The sequence below is a fragment of the Oryctolagus cuniculus genome, chromosome 15, assembly GCF_051225735.1.
Source record: "Oryctolagus cuniculus isolate XC-2025 breed Fujian yellow rabbit chromosome 15, ASM5122573v1, whole genome shotgun sequence".
Classification (NCBI taxonomy): Eukaryota; Metazoa; Chordata; class Mammalia; order Lagomorpha; family Leporidae; genus Oryctolagus; species Oryctolagus cuniculus.
This window is the reverse complement of record NC_142881.1, coordinates 60,085,412-60,111,337: the sequence shown is the minus strand read 5'-3', so window position 1 is coordinate 60,111,337 and position 25,926 is coordinate 60,085,412. Positions and strand designations below refer to the sequence as shown.

The following is a 25,926-nucleotide window of genomic DNA, read 5'->3' as shown; positions in this document are numbered from 1 at the left end:
GTCTTGGTGGTTTCAGAGGTCACTTTGGTTTAGATAACTGTTTCTGTTTAAATCTTTGTTACTGACTCCCCATTATATCTTTACTAAACTTTTGGGTGTATCTCTTTGGATCTCCTGCTGTTGGTGCAAGTGCCATGTTTCAAATATTACTTTCTTGTACTTTTCTTTATGACAATCCTCTGCTCCCAACTCCCCTATTTTTTATTTTATTCATTTAATTTTGGTGTACCATCCTTGTGCAGGGACCATGCTAATCTCTGCGTTGTTCCAATTTTAGTGAATATACCTCTGAAACACGCTCCCTATTATTCATATCTGTCAGTGTACTAGTCCTGGTAACTTGTAATCATTTTTCCCATCAGACGTATCCGAAAAGCTGCTTAGTCTTTTTTTTTTAAACTTAAAACAATAGCTACAATGATGTTTTCTTTCTTTCCCACCATTATTTAGCTGGTTCTGGTCCTTGAATTCTTATAGTCTCTTCTTCCTACTAATCATTTCCTTCTACCCACATATATCTTTCCATGGTTGGAAACTCAATCCCTCAGGTTTTGAGGTTTTTGGTCTTTGCACCCCATAGGATTTTTTTTTTTCTTTTTTTTTTTTTTCCTCCCTCATCAAAAAATAATACCTGGAGATGCAATTGAGGTACATGGGGAGCTTCAACGATAAGTAATGCTACTTTTTTTTTTTTTAAGATTTATTTATTTTATTTGAAAGTCAGAGTTACACAGAGAGAGGAGAGGCAGAGAGAGAGAGAGGTCTTCCATCCGCTGGTTCACTCCCCAGATGGCCGCAACGGCCGGAGCTGCGCCGATCCAAAGCCAGGAGCCAGAAGCTTCTTCCAGGTCTCCCAAGCCAGTGCAGGGACCCAAGGACTTGGGCAATCTTCTTCTGCTTTCCCAGACCATAGCAGAGAGCTGGATTGGAAGAGGAGCAGCCGGGACTAGAACCGGTGCCCATTTGGGATGCCGGTGCTTCAGGCCAGGGCGTTAACCCACTGCGCCACAGCGCTGGCCCCCAGTAATGCTATTTCTTAAGTTATTATGGTTCGTGGGAGTTTCTTTTTAATCATATTGATTTCATTGTAAACGTGAATGTGAATAAGAATATATAGTTGTTTTTTGGATCTGTCCCTTTTACTTACATTAGATACCTTGAAGAATGTCAAATGAGAAGATAGTAAGTAGCTTTGTGACACTGAGAATGTCTCAGACTTAGTTTTTTTTTTTTAATTTTATGTAATTTTATGTTTATATTGGGATAATAGTACCTACTTCATGCAATTGTAAAGATGAAGTGAGATAATGTACATAAATTGTTTAGCACAGGACCTAAAATAAGTAGTTAATATTATCAAAATCAAAGTACCTTAAAAAAACCACCTAGACTCCTACTCCTAAAAGATATAACGTTTACATTTCTGTGTCCCTGAAATGCAGTTAACTGTATGATGAATTTTAGCCCTTAAGATATATTTTGTATATTTTGAGTCTGTGGTATTTGAGGGGACTTGCTGAGTACTGTTAGAGTGATACTTCTCAACTAGGCTGGTTTTGCCTCCAGGGGCGTTTGTTAATGTTGGGAGACATTTTTGGTTGTCAAAACTAGGGGAGTGTTATTGGTATCTAGTGGGCAGGGGTCAGGGCTGTATAGTAAAGAATGATTCAACTCAAAATGTTAATAGTAGCAACATTGGAAAACCCTATTTTAGGTTGACAACAATGAAAAGCACCCAATTTGTTGTCTTCAGGAAGTGGCATTTAATTTTCTCTTTAGGAATGAATAGCAGTTGATATTGTGGTGATAAGACAGAAAAATTGTCCTACTATACTGCAAGGAATCACATAAGCAAAGGAAGGAGACTCCTATATTGTTAATTCGGTTTATTCATGTGCCCATATCCTGACTCCCCAATCAGACCAAACAACAGAAGAACACATTATTTCCTAGCTTACACAGGGCTTTGCTTTCAATAGCTGTTGAGTAAAAGACTATTTATGTCTTTATGCCTCTTTCTTCTTTTAGCTACCCGTTTGATGTAACTCGTCGACGAATGCAATTAGGAACGGTTCTGCCAGAATTTGAAAAGTGCCTGTAAGTTCTCTCTATGTCATTGCTCATTTTATTTAAGAAGTATAATGTTTAATGTAAGTAGAGAGACAGGACTTTGATCTCACCAACAGTCTATATCTTCCATTTTATTTCCTATTGTACACTTAGTTAATTTCATCAGGTTTCAATCAATTTCTGATTCTCAGAAAAATTCTGTTTAATGGGGTACATGTTTAATCTGGTGATTAAGACTGGTTAAGGGCTGGCGCTGCGGCTCACTAGGCTAATCCTCCTCCTGCGGCGCCGGCACACCGGGTTCTAGTCCCGGTTGGGGCGCCAGATTCTGTCCCGGTTGCCCCTCTTCCAGGCCAGCTCTCTGCTGTGGCCAGGGAGTGCAGTGGAGGATGGCCCAGGTCCTTGGGCCCTGCACCCCATGGGAGACCAGGAGAAGCACCTAGCTCCTGGCCTCGGATCTGTGCGATGCACCGGCCGCGGCGGCCATTGGAGGGTGAACCAACGGCAAAGGAAGACCTTTCTCTGTGTGTCTCTCTCTCTCACTGTCCACTCTACCTGTCAAAAACAAACAAATAAATAAAAATTAAATAAATAAAATAAAAACAGCGATAGGAAGACCTATAAAAAAAAAAAAAAAAGACTGGTTAAGATGCCTGGGCCTTGGCCGGCGCCATGGCTCAACAGGCTAGTCCTCTGCCTAGCGGTGCCGGCACACCGGGTTCTAGTCCTGGTCGGGGTACCGGATTCTGTCCTGGTTGCCCCTCTTCCAGGCCAGCTCTCTGCTGTGGCCAGGGAGTGCAGTGGAGGATGGCCCAAGTGCTTGGGCCCTGCACCCCATGGGAGACCAGGAGAAGCACCTGGCTCCGGGCTTCGGATCAGTGTGGTGCGCCGGCTGCGGCGGCCATTGGAGGGTGAACCAACGGCAAAGGGAAGACCTTTCTCTCTGTCTCTCTGTCTCTCTCACTGTCCACTCTGCCTGTCAAAAAAATAAAAATTAAAAAAAATAAATAAAAAGGTGCCTGGGCCTCACATTATAGTGCTTGAGTGCTTGATTCCTGACTCTGTTTCTAACTCCTGCTTTGTGCTAATGCATACTCTGGAAAGTAGGACTTGATGGCTCAAGTCCCATATGAGACACTTGGATTGAGTTCACAGTTCCTGGCTTTGGCCTTCACCCCTACCATTTGTGGACCTTGGGGAGTAAACCAGTAGATGGAAGCTGTATCTGTCTATCTGACTCTCAAAAAATAAGAATTTTTGTAAAAATAAAGTTTAAAAACAATTCTATGAAATAGAAATATGTGAGTTATGTATATAATTTAAATTTTTAGATGGCCAGATTATTTATTATTATAAAAACATAAAATTGTTTTAAAAGTTTTTTTGTTTAATATACCTAAAATATTATTTCAACACTTGAATATTTTGTACTTTGTTATATTAGATGTTTGAATATATATATTTAAATATTTTATTTATTTATTTTGAGAGGTAGAGTTATAGACAGTGAGAGGGAGTGCAGAGAGAAAGGAGCCAGGAGCTTCTTCACTTCCAGGTCTCCCATGCTGGGGCAGGAGCCCAAGGACTTGGGACATCTATTGCTTTCCCAGGCTGTAGCAGAGAGCTGGATCAGAAGAGGAGCAGCTGGGCCTAGAACCAGCAACCTTATGGGATGCCGGTGCTACAGGTGTAGGATTACCCTACTATACCACAGCCCTGGCACCTGAATGTATTTTATTCTCATAGCACATCTCAGTTTGGACTACCACATTTCAAGGGCATAGTAGCCACATGAGGCAAGTAGCTACCATTATTGCCCAGCACGGTTCTAGAATTTTCTATAGTCTGTAGAAATTTAGAATCCTGTGTGACGATACGTTGTCTTCAGTAAAAGATCTGAATGTTTGTTTAGGACCTTAGATTGCCTTGTTCACCCCAAAGATCTTTAGAAGATTTTATTCAGATTGCCTAATAAAAAGGAAAGGCAAACCCCAAAACGTTGATTTGAAAGGAAAGGGAGCGGCGCTGTGGCTCAATAGGCTAATCCTCCGCCTTGCGGCGCCGGCACACTGGGTTCTAGTCCCAGTCGGGGCGCCGGATTCTGTCCCGGTTGCCCCTCTTCCAAGCCAGCTCTCTGCTATGGCCCGGGAGTGCAGTGGAGGATGGCCCAGGTTCTTGGGCCCTGCACCCACATGGGAGACCAGGAGAAGCACCTGGCTCCTGGCTTTGGATCAGCGCGATGCGCCGGCTGCAGCGCGGGGGCCTCGGCGGCCATTGGAGGGTGAACCAACGGCAAAAAAGGAAGACCTTTCTTTCTCTCTCTCTCTCTCTCTCTCTCTGTCCACTCTGCCTGTAAAAAAAAAAAAAAAAAAAAAAAAAAAAGAAAGAGAGAAAAGGGAAGTCTTCACTGCTGAAATCTAAAAAGTAGGGTTTTAAGCTTAAGTTCTATAGTTACCTACTAGTTATAGAATAGAACCTGAGCTTTAATGAAAGCTTAAAGGGCTACTATTCATACATTCTTTAGTAGGATTATAGCAGTGTTCCACATGTGAAATAGTGTTGTCAGTAAATGTCATAGACATAACACGAACATCATGCATTGTGTTGATGAGCCTGAAAGTCAGTTCACATTGCTTCTGCTTGTTCAGAGTGACTGTAAAATTTTAGCTTGTTAAAAATATTTGCCTTCCAAAAGCTATTCAAGTTGGCAATTTTTTTTTGCTTAATATTTATTTATTTATTTGAGTGTCAGCGTTACACACAGAAAGGAGAGGCAGAGAGAGAGATAGAGAGATCTCCCATCCAATGGTTCACTCCCCAGATGGCTGCAATGGCCGGAGCTGTGCCGATCTGAAGCCAGGAGCCAGGAGCTTCTTCCAGGACTCCCACGTGGATGGATAGGCCCAAGGACTTCGGCCATCTTCTATTGCTTTCCCTGGCCATAGCAGAGAGCTGGACAGGAAGTGGAGCAGCCGGGTCTCGAACCAGCGCCCATATTGGATGCTGGCGCTTCAGGCCAGGGCATTAACCCACTGTGCCACAATGCCGGCCCTGGCATTATTTTTATATTTATTTATTTATTTATTTTTGACAGGCAGAGTTAGACAGTGAGAGACAGAGACAGAGAGAAAGGTCTTCCTTTTTCCGTTGGGTCACCCCCCAAGTGGCCAGTACAGCTGGTGCGTTGCAGCCGGCACGCTGTGCCGATCCTAAGCCCGGAGCCAGGTGCCTCCTCCTGGTTTCCCATGCGGGTGCAGGGCCCAAGGACCTGGGCCATCCTCCACTGCACTCCCGGGCCACAGCAGAGATCTGGACTGGAAGAGGAGCAACCGGGACAGAATCCGGTGCCCCGATCAGGACTAGAACCTGGTGTGCCGGCACTGCAGGCGGAGGATTAGCCTAAGTGAGCCGCGGTGCCGGCCGGCATTTTTATTTAAAGATTTATTTTATTTACTTGAAAGTCAGAGTTACACAGAGAGAGAGGAGAGGCAGAGAGAGAGAGAGAAGTCTTCCATCCACTGGTTCACTCCCCAGATGGCCACAATGGCCAGAGCTTCGCCAATCCGAAGCCAGGAGCCAGAGGCTTCTTCCGGGTCTCCCACATGGGTGCAGGGGCCTAAGGACTTGGGCCATCTTCTGCTGCTTTCCCAGGCCATAGCAGAGAGCTGGATCAGAAGTAGAGCAGCCGGGACTCAACTGGCACCAATATGGGATACCAGCACTTCAGGCGGTGGCTTTACCCGCTACACCACAGTGCCTGCCCCCCCACCCCGCCCCGATGGCATTTTAAGCTTTTAAAAATACTGTTATGGGTGTTGGCATTTGGCCTAGTGGCTAAGATCGTCACTGTGCCTGCATCCCATATTGGAATGTCTGGGTTTGACTCCCAGCTCCATCTTCCAATCGCAGCTGGCTGCCAGTTGCAGACCTTGTAGGCAGCATGTGATGACTCAGGTAGTGGGTGCCTGCCACCCCTTGCGGCTGGCTTCAGTCCAGCCCAGTCCTGGCTATTACAGGCATTGGAGGAGTAAACCAGCAATGGGAGCTCTCTCTTTCTCTTCCTGTTTCTCAGCCTCTTGTATAAATTAAATAAAATAGCATAAAAATTCACTGTGGATCCTAAACTTGTGTCTTCATGAGTGAGCATAGAAGTGTCATCATTTAACCACTGTCTTTCAGTACCATGCGGGAGACTATGAAGTATGTCTACGGACACCACGGAATTCGGAAAGGATTATATCGCGGTTTGTCTCTTAATTACATTCGCTGCATTCCCTCTCAAGCAGTGGCTTTTACAACATATGAACTTATGAAGCAGTTTTTTCACCTCAATTAAAAATAGCTGTGATTTCATTTCCTTAATAAACTCTCAGAAGGAATAATTTTAAAATGTTACTTTAATTATGGAGGGAACATTACTTGAAGGGGATATTTACCCTATCACAGGAACCACTGGTATGTTAGTAACTTGATTTTTTTTTTTTTTAGTCACAACTCAAAGTGCTTACCATACTTTGGGATGCCAAACATTATATTTTGGAACATTGGAAAACCATTCCTATGCTGATGTTGGCTAATCAGTTAGGTTATTTGCAACATTTAAAAAGTGTTATTTGGAAGTTGAACTAACTTCACAGGGAGTCCAAGGGGTTGCAGTTAGCTTTATTGTGCTGTTCCAAGCTTTTAATTGTAATTATGGTTTTCTGAAGACTGTAACATTGTTTATTATTATGGAAATAATTGAACTTGGTTATATTGCAAAAGAACAATGAGAACTGAATTTTTAAGTTCTTTAAAACAGCCAGCATTGAAGTATTATTCTTACCTCTCTTCTCATACTTCTGTTCCATTGGAAAAAAGGACAAATGCTTTTTCCTTCATTTTTAGTAAAATAAGTGTAGTATTTAAAAAGTAGCCATGTAGCAACTTAAAAATGAAGTATCAGGTCTTGCTGAAATGTTATTACTGAGTACTTTGAGTGACTTGTGTTTGTTTTTAAAAGTCCATGGAGTAGTTTTCATGCCATGAGGGGAAAAATTCAATGTATTTTTCCCAAAGGCAGTGATAATACTGAATATCTCTGCACACAAAAACAGAGTAGCAATATACGTATGTTTTTGTTAGATGATTTGTTTGTAAACTAGAAAATTTATTTAAGTGGACTGTGAAATATCCATTAATATAGATGTGAATATCAAAGAACGTTTCTAAGATATTATGTCATGATAACTAGTTCTTCCATGTAACATAATTTAAATACAATATAAACTTAAGTGGAAATGTAAAATATGATTTAAATTGTTATCCTTTATATTAAGAAAATAGTTTCAAATGTCAAATTTCCACTTACTGTGTTTTAATGTTTTATTGTAAGCATGATAGAAATGGGTGGGGAAGAGTTAAAGTTCTATATTCAAATATAGTGATTTGTAGAATTGATGTGATTTTTTAAGACATCGAGAAACTAAGTATTATTTCTGCATCAATTTTTATTTTATTTTTTGTATAAAAATTTCTTGTTATTCCTTGGTAAAAATTTGAACTGTTTTTGTTTTTCAAGTCTTTAAGAATAAATATGTATCTTTGTGTGATTTATAAGTGTACCAGCAAGTAAAAATTACATATGTTCCTAAAACTATTTTGCATATTTTCATTTCTGGGTCACATTGTAACTAACTATTGTTATTAAATCTTAAGATAATGTAAGTATAAGATAATTATGTTATGTTATCAATAAAAGGGAATTGCAAATATTTTTAAGTAAAAATTCTATGTCTGTTAAGAATACATAGTATATTAAAAATAAATTTTACCTATGTTTCAAAAGTGTCTTTCTTTTAACTATATTATTGAAGCAAATATGCTAAACATAGGGGCTGGTGCTGTGGTGCAGTGGGTTAAAGCTCCAGCCTGCAGCACCAGTATTCCATATGGACACTAGTTCAAGTCCAGACTGCTCCACTTCTGATCCAGCTCTCTGCTGTGACCTGGGAAAGCAGTAGAAGATGACCCAAGTCCTTGGGCCCCTGCACCCGTGTAGGACACCCAGAAGAAGCTTCTGGGTCCTGGCTTCGGATCAGGCCGTTGCAGCCATTTGGGGATTGAACCAGCTGATCGAAGACCTCTCTCTCTCTGTCTACCTCTCTCTGCCTACCTCTCTCTATAACTCTGTCAAAGAAATAAAATAAATCTTTAATAAATGCTAAACATAAGAAGTCAGAATGGAATAATATGTATATCTGTTATTAAATATTTTTGTTTATTTAAATATTTATTTATTTTTTCTAAAGTCAGTTACACAGAGAGAGGAGAGTTAGAGACAGAGAGAGAGAGAGAGAGAGGGAGGTCGGTCTTCCATCTGATGGTTCACTCTCCAATTGGCCACAATGGCTGGAGCTGCACTGATCTGAAGCCAGGAGCCAGGAGCTTCTTCCCAGTTTCCCACACAGATGCAGGGGCCCAAGGACTTGGGCCATCTTCTACTACTTTCCCAGGCCATAGAAGAGAGCTGGATTGGAAGTGGAGCAGCTGGGTCTCGAACCGGCACCCATATGGATGCCGGCACTTCAGGCCAGGGCGTTAACCCACTGCGCCACAGCACCGGCCCCTTTATTTATTTATTTGAAAGTCAGAGTTATACAGAGAAAGAGAGGCAGAGAGAAAGGCAGAGAGGTCTTCTATCCGCTGCTTCATTCCCCAAGTGGCTGCAGTGGCTGGAGCTGCACTTATCCGAAGCCAGGAGCCAGCAGCTTTTTCTAGGTGTTCCCATGCAGGTGCAGGGGCCCAAGCACTTGGGCCATCTTCTACTGTTTTCCCAGGCCATAGCAGAGAGTTCGATCAAAAATGGAGCAGCCTGGACTCAAACCGGCACCCATATGGGATGCCAGTGTTGCAGGTGGTGGCTTTACCTGCTATGCCACAGTGCTAGCCCTGAAGAATATTTATTTACTTTTTAAAAATATTTATTTGTTTATTTGAAAGCATCACAGAAAGAAGGAGAGACACATAGAGAGATCTTTAATTCACTGGCTCACTTCCCAAAGGGCCACAGTGACCGGGGCTATGCCAAGCCAAAGCCAGAAGCTAGGACCTTCCTCTGGGTCTTCCTCCTGGGTGCAGGAACTCAAGAACCTGGGCCATCCTCTTCTGCTTTCCTGGGTGGTGCTTTAGTAGGGAGCCAGATCAGAAGTAGAGCTTCTGGAACTCGAACCAATGCACCTATGGTATGCCAGCATCACACTTTAGCAGCTTTAACTTGCTGCTAGCCCTGAAGAGTATTTAAAATAATGACAGTGTTTCTGTCTGATTTATTTCTGATTAATAACCCACAGTGCATTTTGCTGGATAATCTGAAGATTAGCAGTTGATTTCTTTTTTGATCTTCATTGTCCCTCTTTCTGCTTTTCATTGGATATAAACCTGTGGTCTATAGAATGGGACAGAGCAAGTTATCACCTTTAGCTCTCAATGGTTGTCTGTATAGAAGTGGAAATGTTGGCCAGTGCCGCGGCTCAATAGGCTAATCCTCCACCTGCAGTGCTGGCACACCGGGTTCTAGTCCCGGTCGGGGCACTGGATTCTGTTCCGGTTGCTCCTCTTCCTGTCCAGCTCTCTGCTGTGGCCTGGGAGTGCAGTGGAGGATGGCCCAAGTGCTTGGGCCCTGCACCCCATGGGAGACCAGGAGAAGCACCTGGCTCCTGGCTTTGGATCAGCGCCATGCACCGGCCACAGCGGCCATTGAGGAGTGAACCAATGGAAAAAAGGAAGACCTTTTTCTCTCTCTCTCTCTCTCTCTCTGTCCACTCTGCCTGTCAAAAAAAAAAAAAAAAAAAAAAAAAAAAAGGAAATGTTGTTAGGTGTATATATAACAGTATGTCACTCCGTTCTCCACCAGAGTTCTAAACATCAGTTTATTCAACACCTCTAGTCCCAGGCATTGTGTCAGCATTTTGGGAGACTTCCCTCGGGAAGCCCATTAGCTATACTTGCAGCCAAACACTGCAATCTGTACAGCACTTAACACTAGGTATTTCTTTAATAGTGTATATACCAAGCTTTATGGCTGCCTGTTGATCCATATCCTCCTGCCCCTCAAAGGTAGAGTCATGTCTTTGTCGCCAGCAAGCAGCATAGAGTATAACACTGTAATGTAACAGGTGCTTAGTGACTTTTACTGCTGGGAAAGAAGGTCTTAGTCTCTGTTTTTGGAGACTTTAAACTCTAGTAGAAGAAATGAAGTACAAATAGTTCAAGAAAAGGACGATTTAAAAATAAAGTTTTAGGGGCCGGCACTAAGACGCAGCAGGTTAAGGCCCTGGCCTGAAGTGCTGGCATCCCATATGGGCGCGGGTTCAAGTCCTAACCGCTCCTCTTCTGATCCAGCTCTCTGCTGTGGTCTGGGGTAGCAGTGGAGGATGTCCCAAGTGCTTGGACCCCTGTACCAAGTGGGAGACCCAAAAGAAGCTCCTGGCTTCTGGCTTCGAACCTGCACAGCTCTGGCCATTGTGGCCATCTGGGGAGTGAACCAGCAGATGGAAGACCTCTCTCTCTGTCTCTACCTCTCTCTGTGACTCTGTCTTTCAAATAAATAAAATAAATCTTAAAAAACACCCAAAGTTTTGGGGCTGGCATTTAGCTAGCTTGTAAGATGCCCATGTCCCACTTTGGAGTAACTGTGTTCAGTACCTTGTTCTGGCTCCAGACCCCCTCTTCTTGCTAATGGGGCCCTTGAATGGCAGTGGTGATGGTTCCAGTGATTGTGTTCCTGCCATCATGTGGGATACCAGAGTAGCATTCCTGGCTCCTGGTTCTGGCTCTGGCCAGTGCCATGTAGGCATTTAGGAGTGAACCAGTAGATGGGAGCTGTCTCTGTCTCTGTCTCTGTATTCAAATAAAACTCGAAATTCATATATAAAAAAATTAAAAAAAGAAAGAAGGGTCGACGTTGTGGCACAGCGGGTTAAATCATGGCTTGCAACACTGGTATCCCATATGGGAGGGCTGGTTCAATTCCCAGCTGCTTTGCTTCTGAACCATATCCCTGCTTATGGGGTCTGGGAAAGCAGTAGAAGATGGCCCAAGAGCTTGGGTCCCTGCCACTCACGTGGGAGACAAGGATGGAGTCCTGGTCTCCTGACTTTGGCTTGGACCAGCCTTGGCCAATGCCACCATTTAGGGTATGAACCAGTATATGGAAGATCTCTGTCTCTCCCTCTCTCTCTACCACGCAGCCTTTCAAACAAGCAAACAAATTTTTTTTAAGATTTATTTATTTACTTGAAAGAGTTACACACTTAAAGATTTATTTGAAAGGCAGAGTTATATACATATGAGAGAAACAGTGTCCATCTGCTTGTTCACTCTCCAAAATGGACACAATGGCCAGAATTTGGCCAGGCCAAAGTCAGGAGCCTGGACCCCTATCTGGGTCTCCTGGGTTGGTGGCAGTGGCCCAAGGACTTAGTCCATCTTCTGCTGCTTTACCAGGTGCATTGGCAAGGAGCTCTATCAGAAGTGGAGCAGCTAGTACTTGAACCAGCCCTCATATGTGATGATGATGACTTAGTAGGCAGTGGCTAACCTGCTGAACCACAATGATTGCCCACAAAATGGGCGAATTATTTAAACAGCCATTTTACAAAGGAAGATATACAAGTGACCAAATTCATGATGAAGTACTTAATATCATCAGTGATTGAATCATACAAATTAAGACGGCTGATAGCATCAACTGTTGTCAAGGATCCATAGACACTCGAATTTTCTGGGTCTGGTGTTGTGGCACAGTGGGTTAATTTGCTGCCTGCAGTGCTAGCATCTCATGTGGGTGCCAGTTCATGTCCCGCTGTTCCACTTCCGACCCCATTCCCTGTCGCTCCCCCTCTTCATGGAAGAACGACACTAAACCCTGCCTAGGCTTCATATCCGAGTCACGGCACCATTATGTCGCTCCCCCTCTTCATGGAGGAACGACACTAAACCCTGCCTAGGCTTCATATCCGAGTCACGGCACCATTATGTCGCTCCCCGTCTTCGTGGAGGAACGACACAGGACCCTGCGTTGTTCTTTCGTCTGCTCGGCCTTCCCCGGGTTTGCTGCTGGTTCTTCCCGGGTTGGCTACCGACCCTTCCACCTCCGTGGAAGGGCGGTTCCCCCTGCCACTTTCCCCACTTCCGCGGGGGAGCAGCACACCGCCGGCCAGCTCTCTCGGGGGCTGCACAGGTGTTCCTTCAGATAGATGTTCCCGTTAGATGTTCCTGGTGCATGTTGTCTCTCTCCTCCTTTATAGTCCTCTTCCACCAATCCCAACTCTGCTACCCACACGCCGAGTACGCTGCTCTCCTCCAATCAGGAGCAAGATCAGCTCCTGCAGCTCAGTCAATCAAATTGGTGAGAGGCAGCTGCGTAGAAGTTGTTACTCCCTTCTCAGCGCCATGTTGTGGGAGAGCAGATGCATAGAATAAGTCTTAATTCCAGTAACTTAGTCTAGTCCGAGTTGCTCCCAGTTGCTCCCCACAATTCCCTGCTAATGGCTCAAGTCCTTAGGTCCTGAAGCCACTAGGAGACAGGGATGAGGCTCCTGCCTCCAGTCTCTTGGCTTCAGCCTGTCTGAGCCCCCACTGTTGCAGCTGTTTGAGGGAGTGAACTAGTGGGTGGAAGATCTCTTTGTCTCTCCCTCTCTCTCTGCAACTCTGTCTTTCAAATAAATAATCTTTTTTTAAAAAGGGACCAACATTGTGGTATAGGGGGTTAAAGCTGCTGCCTGTGACATGGGCATCCCATAAGGGCACTGGTTTGAGTCCTGGCTGCTCCACTTCCAATCCAACTCCCTGCTAATGGGCTTGGGAAAGTAGCAGAAGATGGTCCAAGTGCTTGACCTCTGCACCCACGTGGGAGACCTGGAAAAAGATGAAGCGCCACAGGGCCAGCCCCAATACATAAAACAAAAAACTGAAATTTTCATGCATTGATGATGTAGTATAAAATGTTACAGCCACTTTGAATAAACATCTGACAGTTCTTTGTTTTTTGTTTTTGTGGTTTTTTAAAAAGATTTATTTATTTGAAAGAATTATAGAGAGAGGCAGAGACAGAGAGAGGTCTTCTGTCCACTGGTTAGCTACCAAAATGGTTGCAATGGCTGGAGCTGGGCCCATCAGGAGCCAGGAGCCAGGAGCCTTTTCTGGATATCCCACGTGGGTGCAGGGACCCAGGGACTTGGGCCACTCTATACTGCTTACCCAAGAGCATTAGCAGGGAGCAGGATGGAAAGTGGAGCAGCTGGGACTTGAACCAGTGGACATATGGCATGCAGGGTGCCGCAGGCTGAGGGCTTTATCCCTCTGCGCCACAACACCAGCACCCAACAGTTCCTTATTAACTGATGTATGGCCCAGAAATTTCATTTCAAAATACTTCACAAGAGAAATAGAAGCATATATCCACAAAAAGTCTTGTATAAGAATATTTGTAGGGGCCAGCGTTGCGGCATAGCGGTTCAAGCTGCTGTTTACAATGTTGCCATTCCATAAAGGTGCCGGTTTGAGTCCCAGCTGCTCTACTTCCAATCCAACTCCCTGCTAATGTCCCTGGGAAATCAGCAAAAGATGGCTCAAGTGCCTGGGCCTCTCTACCCAAAGCTCTTGGCTCCTGACTTCGGGCTAGCTGTAGCGGCCATTTGGGGAATGATCCAGTGTATGGAAGATGTCTGTAATTCTGCCTTTCAATTAAATAAATAAATAAGTATTTGGAAAAAAAGGAAGACTATTTGTAGTAGCTTCATTAAAGGTAGTCATTGTCCATCATCAGGAGACTGGCTGAATAAATGTGAATTCACACAATCAAATACTGTTCAGCAGGGGCACGCTTTTGGCACAGAGGTAAGATGCTGCTTGGGATGCCCACATCCCAGGGCTAGGTTTCAGTCCCAGCTCTGTTTCCAGTTCCAGGGTTCTGCTATTGCTCAAGTACTTGGGTCCCTGACATTCAGGAAGGAGTCCCAAATTGAGTTCCTGGCTGTTGGCTGCGGCAGCTGCAGCTGTTGGTGGGCATTTGAGGTGTGGATCAGTGGATAAAAGATTTCTCCCGTTTTTTTTTTTTTTTAAGATTTATTTATTTTATTTGAAATGCACAGTTACAGAGAGAAGAAGAGACAGAGACTGAGAGAGGTCTTCCATCTGTTGATTCATTCCTCAAATGGCTGCTACCCCATCAGAGTGCCTGGTTTGAGTCCTACCCACTCTGCTTCTGATCCAGCTTTCTGTTCATGTGCACTATGGGAAGCCACAGATACCTGATGGCTCAAGTATGTGAGTCCCAGGGCTGGTGCTGTGGTGTAGCAGGTAAAGCCACTGTCTGCAGTGCTGGCATCCCATCCCCAGTTCAAGTCCCAGCTGCTTCACTTCTGATCCAGCTCTCTGCTATGGCCTGGGAAAGCAGTAGAAGATGGCCCATATCCTTGGGCCCCTACACCTGTGTGGGAGACCCAGAAGAAGCTCCTGGCTCCTGGCTTCAGATCAGCACAGCTCTGGCTGTTGTGACCATCTGGGGAGTAGACAGGTGGATGGAAGACCTCTCTCTCTCTCTCTCTCTCTCTCTCTGCCTCTGCCTCTGCCTCTCTGTAACTCTGCCTTTCAAATAAATAAATCTTTAAAAAAAGAAAAAAGTGAGTCCCTGCCACCTATGTGGGAGATCTGGATGGAGTTCTGGGCTCCTGGCTTTTCGCTGGCCCAGCCCTGGATGTTGTGGGCAATTTGGGAGTAAACCAGCAGATGGAAGATATGTCTCTGTCTCTGTCTCTTTTCTCTCTTGCTCTGCCTTTCAAGTAGATGAAAACAAATCAAATTATGCATTTTGTTCATCCATTTATCTGTTTATGGGCACTGAGTTTTTTTAACTCTTCGTTTATTGTGAATAATGACACTCTGAACATAGATTTACAATTCTCTGTTTGAGTCCCTACATTCAATTCTTTTGGGTGCAGATCCAAAAGTTAAATTGCTGTCTTGAGGCTGGTGTTGTGGTATAGCAGGTTAAGCCGCCACCTACAAAACTGGCATTGCATATGGGCACGTGTTCAAGTCCCAGCTATTCCACTTCCAGCTCTGTTAATGCACCTGGGAAGGCAGCAGAAGATGGCCCAAATACTTGGGCTCCTGCCACCCACGTGGGAGACCCAGATGGACTTCTGGGCTCCTGGCTTTACTCTGGCTCAACTGGTTGTTGCAGGCATTTGGGTAGTGAAATAGCAGATGGAAGATCTCTCTGTCTCTTTCTCTCTGCGTAACTCTGCCTTTCAAATAAATGAATAAATCTTAAAAAAAAAAAGTTGCTACCTCATATGGTAATTCAGTGTTTATTGTCTTTGAGAAACTGCTGTCCTTATTTATACTCTTTAGATTTATTCTCATTTTCTTTCAAGTTCTTTAGGCGCCATCTGCTGCTTCCCAGGTGTATTAGCAAGAATCTGGATCAGAAGTGGAGTAGCTGGGGCTCCAACAATTGGCACTCCGTTATGGAATGTGGGTTTCCCAGGCAGCTGCTTAACCCACTGTTAACAGCACAACAAAATTCTTTTTTTTTATTTTTATTTTATTTTATTTTTTTGACAGGCAGAGTGGACAGTGAGAGAGAGAGACAGAGAGAAAGGTCTTCCTTTGCCGTTGGTTCACCCTCCAATGGCCGCCGCGGCTGGCGCGCTGCGGCCGGCGCACCGCGCTGATCCGATGGCAGGAGCCAGGAGCCAGGTGCTTTTCCTGGTCTCCCATGGGGTGCAGGGCCCAAGCACCTGGGCCATCCTCCACTGCACTCCCTGGCCACAGCAGAGGGCTGGCCTGGAAGAGGGGCAACCGGGACAGAATCCGGCGCCCCGACCGGGACTAGAACCCGGTGTGCCGGCACCACTAGGTGGAGGATTAGCCTATTGAGCCGCGGTGCCGGCCATTACATAAACTTTTTAAGAAGATTTTTAAAAAATATTTATCAACCTGGCAGGTGCGGCGCTCCACGTGTAGCCGCCGGCGCTGCCGGGCCCGCCCCGCGCACGTCACTCGGGGCCTCGGCGCGCCGGCGCATGCGCCCTTGCTGCGCGGACGCTCGCCCCTTTCCCGCGCTTTGGCGGTTTTTGTGTTGTTGCCCGCCGTCCCCCCTCCCCTGAGGTTCCCCGGTGACAGTCTGTGGTCTCCGCGCCCGGGATGGAGCCGCTGGACGAACTGGAGCTGCTCATGGAGAAGACCTTCGGGGAGGAGGCCGCGCCGCCGCCGGAGCTGTGAGCTGAGGCGCGGGGAGGCTGTGGGAGCGCAGCGGGAGATTTGAAAGTCGGGAGCGGGAGAGACCGCCGCGGCCCCGGCTCGCACCGGGGACCCCGCGTCGCGCGGTGCTCTCTGCGGGCGCACTCGGCAGCTGAGGCTTTCCCTTGATTTCGCCTCTTTGCCGAATGTGGGGAGTCCCGGCCTCCTGCGGTAGTGTCTTCGTACGTCGATGGTTGCTTGGTTGTGAGACTAACCTCAGGGAGAGCTCCGAGCCCTCGGCTTAGCCGCAATGGCGGGTGTCGGAAGGACAACCAGGCTAAGCAGTGCCTGCGCCTGCGGTTCTCCGTCTGCACCTTTTGCAGAGACCATTAAAGCCTCGCGGCCAGCCTTGGGCTGTTCGTGGGCTGCAGCCAGGTGGGGTAGCCTAGTGCAGCGTTCACAGAGCCGTGCAGCCTTCCGTGAGCGAGCTGGGTGGCCTGTAGCGTTACAGGAAGGCTGTTCCATTTATACCTTGGGGGAGATAATGGCTCTGGCCTCTCGTTTGGCCCCACACCGGTTAACACCTGCTGTGGTCGAACAGAGAGGACTTCAGAGGGACTTACTAGGAACAGCGCGGGTTTCTACAGGAGAATTCTTTTGTAGAGTTTCAGGCGGCTTGGACAAGTGCGTAAAAGGATTACCAAATTCACTGGCCCTTTATCAGTAAAACATCTGGTTATTCTATGAACGAGTGAGCTAGTCTCGACGGGTGTGACAAGCTTGCTTTCCCGACCACGCAGGGACTAGCCCCAGGTTTATAAAAGTATTTCCTACCCTAAGTTCTAGGTTGGGCTAGACGATTTCTAAGCAAGCTCCTGACTTAAAGACGAATGTAGTTCTGTGTCTCAGGATTTCCAGCAAACCACACCTACCATGCTTACCTCTCATCTGTAAGTCACCCGTACGCCTCACAGCACAGAGAATAGTGTACAAAACGTCTTGTACTAATACTTTGGAAAGGCTTGCTCCAGTGGTAGTCATTGTTTAATATTTTCCATTTTTTTAAGGCTACTTATTTATTTTGAGAGGTGGGGTTACAGACAGGGAGAGGGAGAAACAGAGGAAAAAATCTTCCATCCACTGGATCACTCCCCAAATGGCGGCAATGGCCGGAGCTGAACCGACCCTAAGGCAGGAGCCAGAAGCCTCTTCCAGGTCTCCCATTCGGGTGGCGGGGCCCAAGCACTTGGGTCATCTGCTGCTGCTTCCCAGGCCATCTGCAGGGAGCTGGATAGGAAGTGGAGCAGCCGGGACTGGAACTGGCGCCCATATGGGATGCCGGCATTGCAGGCAGATGCTTAACCTACTACGCCACAGCACTGCCCCCCTCCCCATTTGTTTTTAATCCTGACAGTGATAGATGGTCCACAAAACTCATAGAGGTTAAATTGGAAAAGCTCTTAGCATAAGCTTGTTTTAAAGTGGCATTGCGTCTGGGAAGTTTTTATAACAGGAGTTCTTTGCTGTCTTAATTTTACCTGAAGATCTTTGTGAAGAAGCAAACCTAGAAAGCTAGACAGCTGCTTTACAGGTGAAACTGGTTGAGTGGCTTGTTATTTCATGTTTGTGCTAAAATTGTTTTGTATGTATATGCTTTAGATTTCAGAACAAGGTGGAAGCTTCCTTCCCAAAAACAGTCTTGAGCCGAGGAATGGATAACCGATACCTGGTGTTAGCAGTCACTGTTGTACAGGATGAAGAAGGCAGCCAGGAAAAGCACTTAATCATCACTGCTTCCCAGTCGCTGGAAGACAAAGAACAGTGCATCCTTAGGAATGGCTGGTAATTTTTTGTGTGACTTTGAGCATTGAATTGGCAATCTTCAGGGTAGCATCTTTTTTTTTTTTTTTTTTAACATTTTTTTTTTTTTTTTTTTTGACAGGCAGAGTGGACAGTGAGAGAGAGAGAGACAGAGAGAAAGGTCTTCCTTTTGCCGTTGGTTCACCCTCCAATGGCCGCCGCGGCCGGCGCGCTGCAGCCGGTGCACCGCGCTGATCCGATAGCAGGAGCCAGGAGCCAGGTGCTTTTCCTGGTCTCCCATGGGGTGCAGGGCCCAAGCACCTGGGCCATCCTCTACTGCACTCCTTGGCCACAGCAGAGGGCTGGCCTGGAAGAGGGGCAACCGGGACAGAATCCGGCGCCCCGACCGGGACTAGAACCCGGTGTGCCGGCGCCGCTAGGCGGAGGATTAGCCTAGTGAGCCGCGGCGCCGGCCTCAGGGTAGCATCTTAAAACCCATCACATGGCTTGTGTGGATGTTCCTATAATTTAATGGTGTAAAAAAGGGATAGCTTAAAATAGTTATTTATTTGACAGAGAACTTCCATGTACTGGGTCACTCCCCAAATGCCCACTCATCTAAGACTGGGCCAGGCTGAAGGCAGGAAGCTAGGAGCACAATCCAGATCTCCCATGTGGGTGGCAGGAATCCGATCGCTTGTGCCCTTACCACTGCCTCCCAGGGTCTACATTAGCCAGAAGCTGGAACTAGGAGTCAAATGGTGGTACTGTGATGTGGAACATGGACATCTTAACCACTAAGCCAAATGTCTAATTCATTAGATTTAGTAGATTTGAACCTGGCTTAATTTTACATGAAAATTGTATCTATTACCCCAACATCTGTAGACTCTTAATTCAAAAATTTATTATTATTATTATTGGGAAATCAAGTGAAGGTTGAGTATCTCTTATCCAAAATACTTGGGACCAGAAGTATTTCAGATTTTGATTTTGTCATATTTAGAATAGTTTCACATACATAATGAGATCTTGAGGGTTTGACTCAAGTCTAAACACAAAATCCACTTAGGTTTCACATACACATAGCCTGAAGGTAGTCTTTTTTGTTTTTTATTTAAAGATGTATTTTATTTATTTGAGCAAAAGAGTTATAGACAGAGCGAGGGAGAGACACAGAAAGGTCTTCCATCTGCTGCTTCACTTCCCAAATGGCTCTTGCAGCTGTGGCTGAGCCGATCTGAAGCCAGGAACCAGGAGTTTCTTCTGGATCTCTCATGTGGGTACAGTGGCCTAAGCACTTGGGCCATCTTCTACTGCTTTCCCAGGCCCTCAGCAGGGAGCTGTTTCAGAAGTGGAGCAGCTGGAACTCAAACCATAGCCCACATGGAATGCCGGGCAGAGGTCTAACCCTGTACATCACAGTACCGGTCCCTGAGGTTATTTATCTATCTATTTTTTTTCTTTTCTATTTTTTCTTTTGATTTTGTTTATTTGTTTGAGAGATATAGACACAGGGAGAGTTAGAGAGAAAGGTCTTCCATCTGCTGGTTCAGTCCCCAAATGGTCACAATGGCTGGAGCTGAGCCATTCTGAAGCCAGGAGCTTCTTCCAGGCCTCATACGTGGATGCAGGGATCCAAGCACTTGGGCCATCTTCCACTGCTTTCCCAGACCACAATCCGAGAGCCAGTTTGGAAGAGGAGCAGCCAGGACATGAACCAGCTCCTATATGGGATGCTGGCACTCCAGGTGGGGGCTTAGCCAACTACACCACAGTGCCAGCCCCTGAAGGTAATCTTATACAGTATTTTTAGTGCACGTGGGTTTGACTGTGACCTGGCACACAGGTGTGGAAATTTTCACTTATGATTTCATGTTGATACTCAAAATACATTAAATTTTAGATATTCAGATTAGGGATTCTCAATCTGTCTTAAGGGGCAGTGACTGCAGTACATTCTGTTTTAAGGTTGTTAGTTCTCAGTAACAGCAAAATTAATTGCAATGTAGGAGCAGTCTCAAACCTTAGATGTCTCTACTCAAGATGTGGTGCATGGGAGGTGGGAGGAAGATGCAGAGAAGGTGGAGGCCTAACTTTGTCTTTGCCTTGGCTGTGAGTGAGATTGAACTAAATAAAAGTGATGTTGTTCTTGCTGCACTTGGTTTGGCTTTATACCTCAGAATAAGTGGAAGCTATAGGACTTAAGAATGACAAAATTAATGATTTAAACAACCCAGTTCCTAACTGGATCTATCTATATATTACACTAGCATAGATTTGATTGCTTTTGGAATAGACATTACTAGCACTAAGTAAGTTGCCTCTTTGGTGCTTAAGCAGAATTCTTGCATATTCTGCAGGATGCTTCACCAGGTGAAAAGGGATGGTGCGACTAGGAGTTGACTCAAAAGACTGCATCTTGGTATTTCAGTTTTTAACAAGACCTAGAAACTTAGAAATACTTACTGTTTCTTCAGATAAAACATTCATTAATTTTCAAAGCCTTCTTTCTAGGTTTTAATGTAGGCACTTAAACTATGTGTTTATCCTGTCATTTTGTTTAATTTGCAGGTGTTCTGTTCCAGTACAGCCAGGGGATATCATTCATTTGGAGGGGGACTGTACTTCTGATACTTGGATAATAGATGAAGATTTTGGATATTTGATTCTGTATCCAGACATGCTGATTTCCGGCACAAGCATCGCCAGTAGTATTCGATGTATGAGAAGAGCTGTCTTGAGTGAAACCTTTAGGGTAAATAACATTTGTTTTAATATTTATTTCATTGTACTTGTTTATTTTCCTAAATATCCCCTTTACTTATTTGAAAGGCAGTGACATAGAGAGAACTCTTCCATCTACTGGGTCACTCCCCAAATGGCAGCAATGGTCAGTGCTGGGCCAGACAGAAACTAGAACTCCATCTGGGTCTCCTGCCTGGGTGGCAGTGACCCCAGTGTTTGGGCCATCTTCTGCTGTTTTTCCAGCTGCATTAGCAGGGAGCTGGATTGGAAGCGGAGCATCTGAGAATCCAACAAGTGCCCAAATGGGATACCGCAATGCTGGCCCCTAAAGATTTACTTTATTTATTTGAAAGGGAGAGGGATAGAAGGGGTGGGAGAGACAGAGATTGATCTTCCATCTGCTGGTTCACTCCCCAGATGCCAACAATAGGCAGGGCTGGGCCAGGTTGAAGCTAGAAGCTGGGAACTCTTAGTCTCCCACCTAGGTGGCAGGGACCCAAGCACTTGGGCTACCTTTTGCTGCTTTCCCAGGTACATTAGAAGGGAGCTGGATCGGAAGTGGAGCAGCCAGGACTGTAACCAGTGCTCTAATATGGACAGCTGGTATTGCAGATACTGTGCCACAACACCAGCCCCAGGGTGAACAATATAAACAGTTAAGTTCTTAAAGGATCTTAGAGTTTACAGAGCACTTTCGCATTTATTATCTCATTTGATCTTCCCAGCAGTCCTGCAAGGTAGATGCATTTTGCAGAGGAGGAAATGAGCTCAGAGAGGTTAGGTGACTTGCCTGGGGTCATAGAACTAGTAAAGGGCAGTGCTGAGACTCAAGGCCAGATGTCTGACTCCTCTGAATCTTCTTCAGCACTTAATAGTTTATTTTGTTGGTAAGAAAATTAACAAGTGATAAGATTTTTTTTTTTAAGATTTATTTATTTATTTGAAAGTCAGAATTGCACAGAGGAGAGAGAGAGAGAGAGAGAGAGAGGTCTTCTTTCCAATGGTTCACTCCCCAGTTGGCCACAGCAGCCAGAGCTGCGCCGATCCAAAGCCAGGAGCCAGGAGCCAGGAGCTTCTTCCAGGTCCCCCACTCGGGTGCAGGGGCCCAAGGACTTGGGCCATCTTCTACTGCTTTCCCAGGCCATAGCAGAGAGCTGGATTGGAAACGGAGTAGCCGGGTTTCGAACTGGTGCCCATACGGGATGCTGGCATTTCAGGCCAGGGCTTTAACCCACTGCGCCACAGCGCCAGCCCCGATAAGATTTTAAATTTAATATACTTAGGCATTCCCAAACTTAACTTCATGTGATTGCCAAAAAACTAAAAATCTGAAAGTCTCTTTAAAAAAATTAAGGAATATTTCAAATATCTGTAAAAGTATGATTACAATAAACTCTCGTAATAAACCTACCGTTAATCACTAACATTCTGTTCCTAAACATATATATTTTTAAATTTATTTATACTCAGTAAAATTACCAGTAATTTCTTACATTAATCAATTGTCCAGTTTATCTTGATAATGTTCAAAGAAATTTTTTATTTTTTTGCATTTTATTTGAAAGGCAGAAAACTTAGAGAGTCAAAGGGAGATCTTTTATGTACTAGCTAATTCTGCAGATACCCACAACAGCCAGGGCTGGGCTGGGCTGCATTTAAGAGCCTGGAATTCATCTAGGTCTCCCTTATGAATAGCAGGAGCCCAAGCACTTGGGCCATCATCTGCTGCCTCCCAGGTACATTAATAGGAAGCTGGATCAGAAGTGGAATAGCAAGGACTGAAACCTGTACTGTGATATGGCATACGGGCATTCCAAGTGGCAACTTAAAACCCATTGTGTCACACCAGCTGCTTTAACTATGCCTTTATTGACTTTTCTATTTGAGTAAATTATAAAGTCAAATTAGAGAAGAATTCTTTGAAAATATTGAATATAATTGAACTTTTTAATATTATTTTAATTTTTCCCAAGTGGAAATTATTAATTTTAAAAATAACTCATTCATAAAATAATACAGCTTGTAAAAATAATTCAGGGGTGGGCATTTGGCTTGGTGGTTAACACACTGCTTGGGTCACCTATGTCCCCTATCAGAGTGCCTGGATTACTGTCCTGGCTCTGCTCCCAATTCTAGCTTCCTTCTTACGTATACCCTGGGAGGCAGCAGATGATGGCTCATGTACTTGGGTCCTTGCTACCCTTGTGGGAGCCTGGATTGAGTGCTGGGCTCCTGGCTTCAGTTTGGCTCATCCCTAGCTGTTACAGATATTTGGATAATCCGACAGATACAAGATCTCTCTGTCTCTGTCCTACTGCTTTTCAAATAAGTAAAAATAAATGAGAAACTTTTTTTAAAGATTTATTTATTTGAAAAGCAGAGTTACAGAGAGGCAGAGGCAGGGTGAGAGAGATCTTCCATCTGCTGGTTCACTCCCCAAATGGCTGCAGTGGTTGGAGCTGGGCCAATCTGAAGCCAGGAGCCTGGAGCTTCTTCCAGGTCTCCTATGTGGGTGCAGGGGTCCAAGGACTTGTGCCATCTTCTGCTTTCCCAGACTGTAACAGAGAGCTGGATTGGAAGTAGAGCAGGCAGGACTCGAACCAGCAGCCAAATGGGATGCTGGCACTGAAAATGGCAGCCTTAGTTACTACACTGCAGCACTGGCCCCAATAAATAAGAATTTTTAAATTCTGAATAGAGGAAAGTGGAAGCTACCTATGATCTCATCTGCCAGAAAAAGCATTATTTAATATATTTGTATTTTTCTATTCAGTGTACTTTGGGCATAATAGTTTAACAGATTTAGGCAGTAAATATGTGCTCCTGTGTGTTAACATGCTGTGAAATAAAATGTATGATTTGTTTCTTAGAGCTCAGATTCAACGACCCGCCAAATGCTAATTGGTACAGTTCTCCATGAAATATTTCAAAAAGCAATAAGTGATAGCTTTGCCCCAGAAAAGCTCCAAGAGCTTGCTTCTCAAACTGTTCAAGAAATAAGACATTTGAAGGAAATGTAAGTAGTTATGAGAAAAACTGCAGGTACAGTTTTATTTTGTCACTTCTTTCTTGGTAGGTACATGGTTTTGTTTTGTTTTTGAAAATGTATTTACTTTGATAAGCAAAATTGGAGAAGTTTTCTATCCACTGGAGCTGGGCCAATCCGAAACGAAAAACCAGGAGATTCTTACTGGCCTCCCACCTGGGTGTCGGGGCCCAAGGACTTGGGCCATCCTCTGGTGCTTTCCCAGGCACGTTAGCAGGAAACTGGATTGGAAGTGGAGCCTCTGGGATATGAACTGGCACCCATATGGGATGCCAGCACTGGAGGCGAGGAGCTTAACCTGCTGTGCCATGCACTAGCCTCTGTATGGTTTTTAGAATTAGACTACACTGTATATATTGACGTAGTCTAGATTGTGGATTGTAGAGTTGCAGTACCCCATTGCAGCATTGTGAAGAGTTTCTGAAATTGTAGAACACCAAGTCTTTAGCTAAAATGCTGAAATTATCTGTATGTGTACAACAGATTCCTTAGCTGCTCTCAGAGATGTGCAAAAAATCTTTTTGCACTAGTTCTAGAAACTGTGACATACTAAAAATTGTGTGGGTGTAGGAGTCAAATGGAATGAATTTGAAAATACAGCTTTGCCAGTTTGATGAGTAACTAAAGATTATGAAGAACAGGGTAGGCTTTTGGGCATAGTGAGTTAAGTTGACACTGGGGATGGCTGTATCCCACATCAGAGTGCCTAGTTCATGTTTTGGCTGCTCTGCTTCCTATATAGGTTCCTGCTCGTGCACAGCATTGGTGACAGCAGATAATGGCAGGCTTTGGGTCCTACCACCTTCCCACTCAGATTGAATTACAGGCTCCTGGAGCCAGGAATCAAACCCAGGCACTCTGATGCGTATGAAGGTGCCCTAATTGCTAGGCTAAATGCCTGCTTCTTTCTTTTTAGTTTTTTTTTTTTTTTTAAGATTTTATTTATTTATTTGAGACAGACAGAGTGAAAGGTCTTCCTTTGATCACTCCCCAAATGACAGCAACAGCTGGAGCTGTACCAATCTGAAGCCAGTCTTCTCAGTCTCCCATGAGGGGGCCCAAGCACTTGGGCCATCTTTTACATCTTTTACTCTTTTTCTAGGCCATGGCAGAGAGCTGGATTGGAAGAGGAGCAGCTGGGACTAGGAACTGGAGCCCATATGGGATGCCAGTGCTGCAGGTGGAGGATTAACCTACTGCACCAGTCGCTGGCCCCTCTTTTTAGTTTTTTTTTTTTTTTTTTTTTTTTTTTTGACAGGCAGAGTGGACAGTGAGAGAGAGAGACAGAGAGAAAGGTCTTCCTTTGCCGTTGGTTCACCCTCCAATGGCCGCCGCTGCAGCCGGCGCACCGCGCTGATCCTGGCAGGAGCCAGGAGCCAGGTGCTTTTTCCTGGTCTCCCATGGGGTGCAGGGCCCAAGCACCTGGGCCATCCTCCACTGCACTCCCTGGCCATAGCAGAGAGCTGGCCTGGAAGAGGGGCAACCGGGACAGAATCCGGCGCCCCAACCGGGACTAGAACCCGGTGTGCCGGCGCCGCAAGGTGGAGGATTAGCCTAGTTTTTTTCTTTATACACTTATTTATTTATTTTATTTGAAGCTGCAGAGAGAGATCTTTCATCAGTTGGTTCACGCCCCAAATGCCTGTAACAGCCAGTGCTGTGCCAGGCTGAACCAGGAGCACAGAATTTATTGTGTGTTTCCCATGTGGGCGGAAGGGATGTGCATTAGCAGGAAGCTGCAGTGGAGAGCAGAGCTGGGACTCACGCCCAGACACTATGATACGGGACGCAGATGTCCCAAGTGACAGCTGCTCTGCCAAATACCTACCCCCTTTTCTTTCTTTTTTGGCTCCTATGCAGTCTGTCTTTTTTCCACATAAATGTTTTTATTAATGGTGATTTTGACTCCCAAGCTAGTTGACATAAAGCTACATTTTCCAGAATATAATTCTATGGCTAACTCTCTGTGTGTTTATGTGTATGTGTGTGTTAGTTTCATTTTTATTTGAAAGGCAGAGAGAGACAAAGAGAAA

The 25,926-nt window shown here is 45.1% G+C and overlaps 2 protein-coding genes and 1 pseudogene across 4 annotated transcripts in view; 2 read left to right on the top strand and 1 right to left on the bottom strand.

The window, feature by feature from the left end:
- The window catches only part of SLC25A16 (solute carrier family 25 member 16), a 65,081-nt gene extending 57,185 nt beyond the window's left edge, over positions 1 to 7,896 (top strand). For all 3 annotated transcript variants that reach the window (XR_016222219.1, XM_002718453.6, XM_089314950.1), the window contains 2 exons: positions 2,029 to 2,097; positions 6,250 to 7,896. Coding sequence is in view for 2 of the 3 variants with exons in the window: in XM_002718453.6 (XP_002718499.1) it covers positions 2,029 to 2,097; positions 6,250 to 6,406 (226 nt within the window). In the remaining variant the exon portion in view is untranslated. The remainder of the gene's footprint in view (positions 1 to 2,028; positions 2,098 to 6,249) is intronic.
- LOC127484325 (U6 spliceosomal RNA) lies at positions 198 to 297 on the bottom strand (annotated as a pseudogene).
- An 8,169-nt stretch (positions 7,897 to 16,065) lies between the features above and the next one.
- The window catches only part of DNA2 (DNA replication helicase/nuclease 2), a 57,618-nt gene continuing 47,757 nt past the window's right edge, over positions 16,066 to 25,926 (top strand). The window contains exons 1-4 of the mRNA XM_089314949.1: positions 16,066 to 16,337; positions 17,959 to 18,141; positions 20,674 to 20,857; positions 23,718 to 23,863. Coding sequence (XP_089171075.1) covers positions 16,264 to 16,337; positions 17,959 to 18,141; positions 20,674 to 20,857; positions 23,718 to 23,863 — 587 coding nt within the window. The 5' untranslated portion in view covers positions 16,066 to 16,263. The remainder of the gene's footprint in view (positions 16,338 to 17,958; positions 18,142 to 20,673; positions 20,858 to 23,717; positions 23,864 to 25,926) is intronic.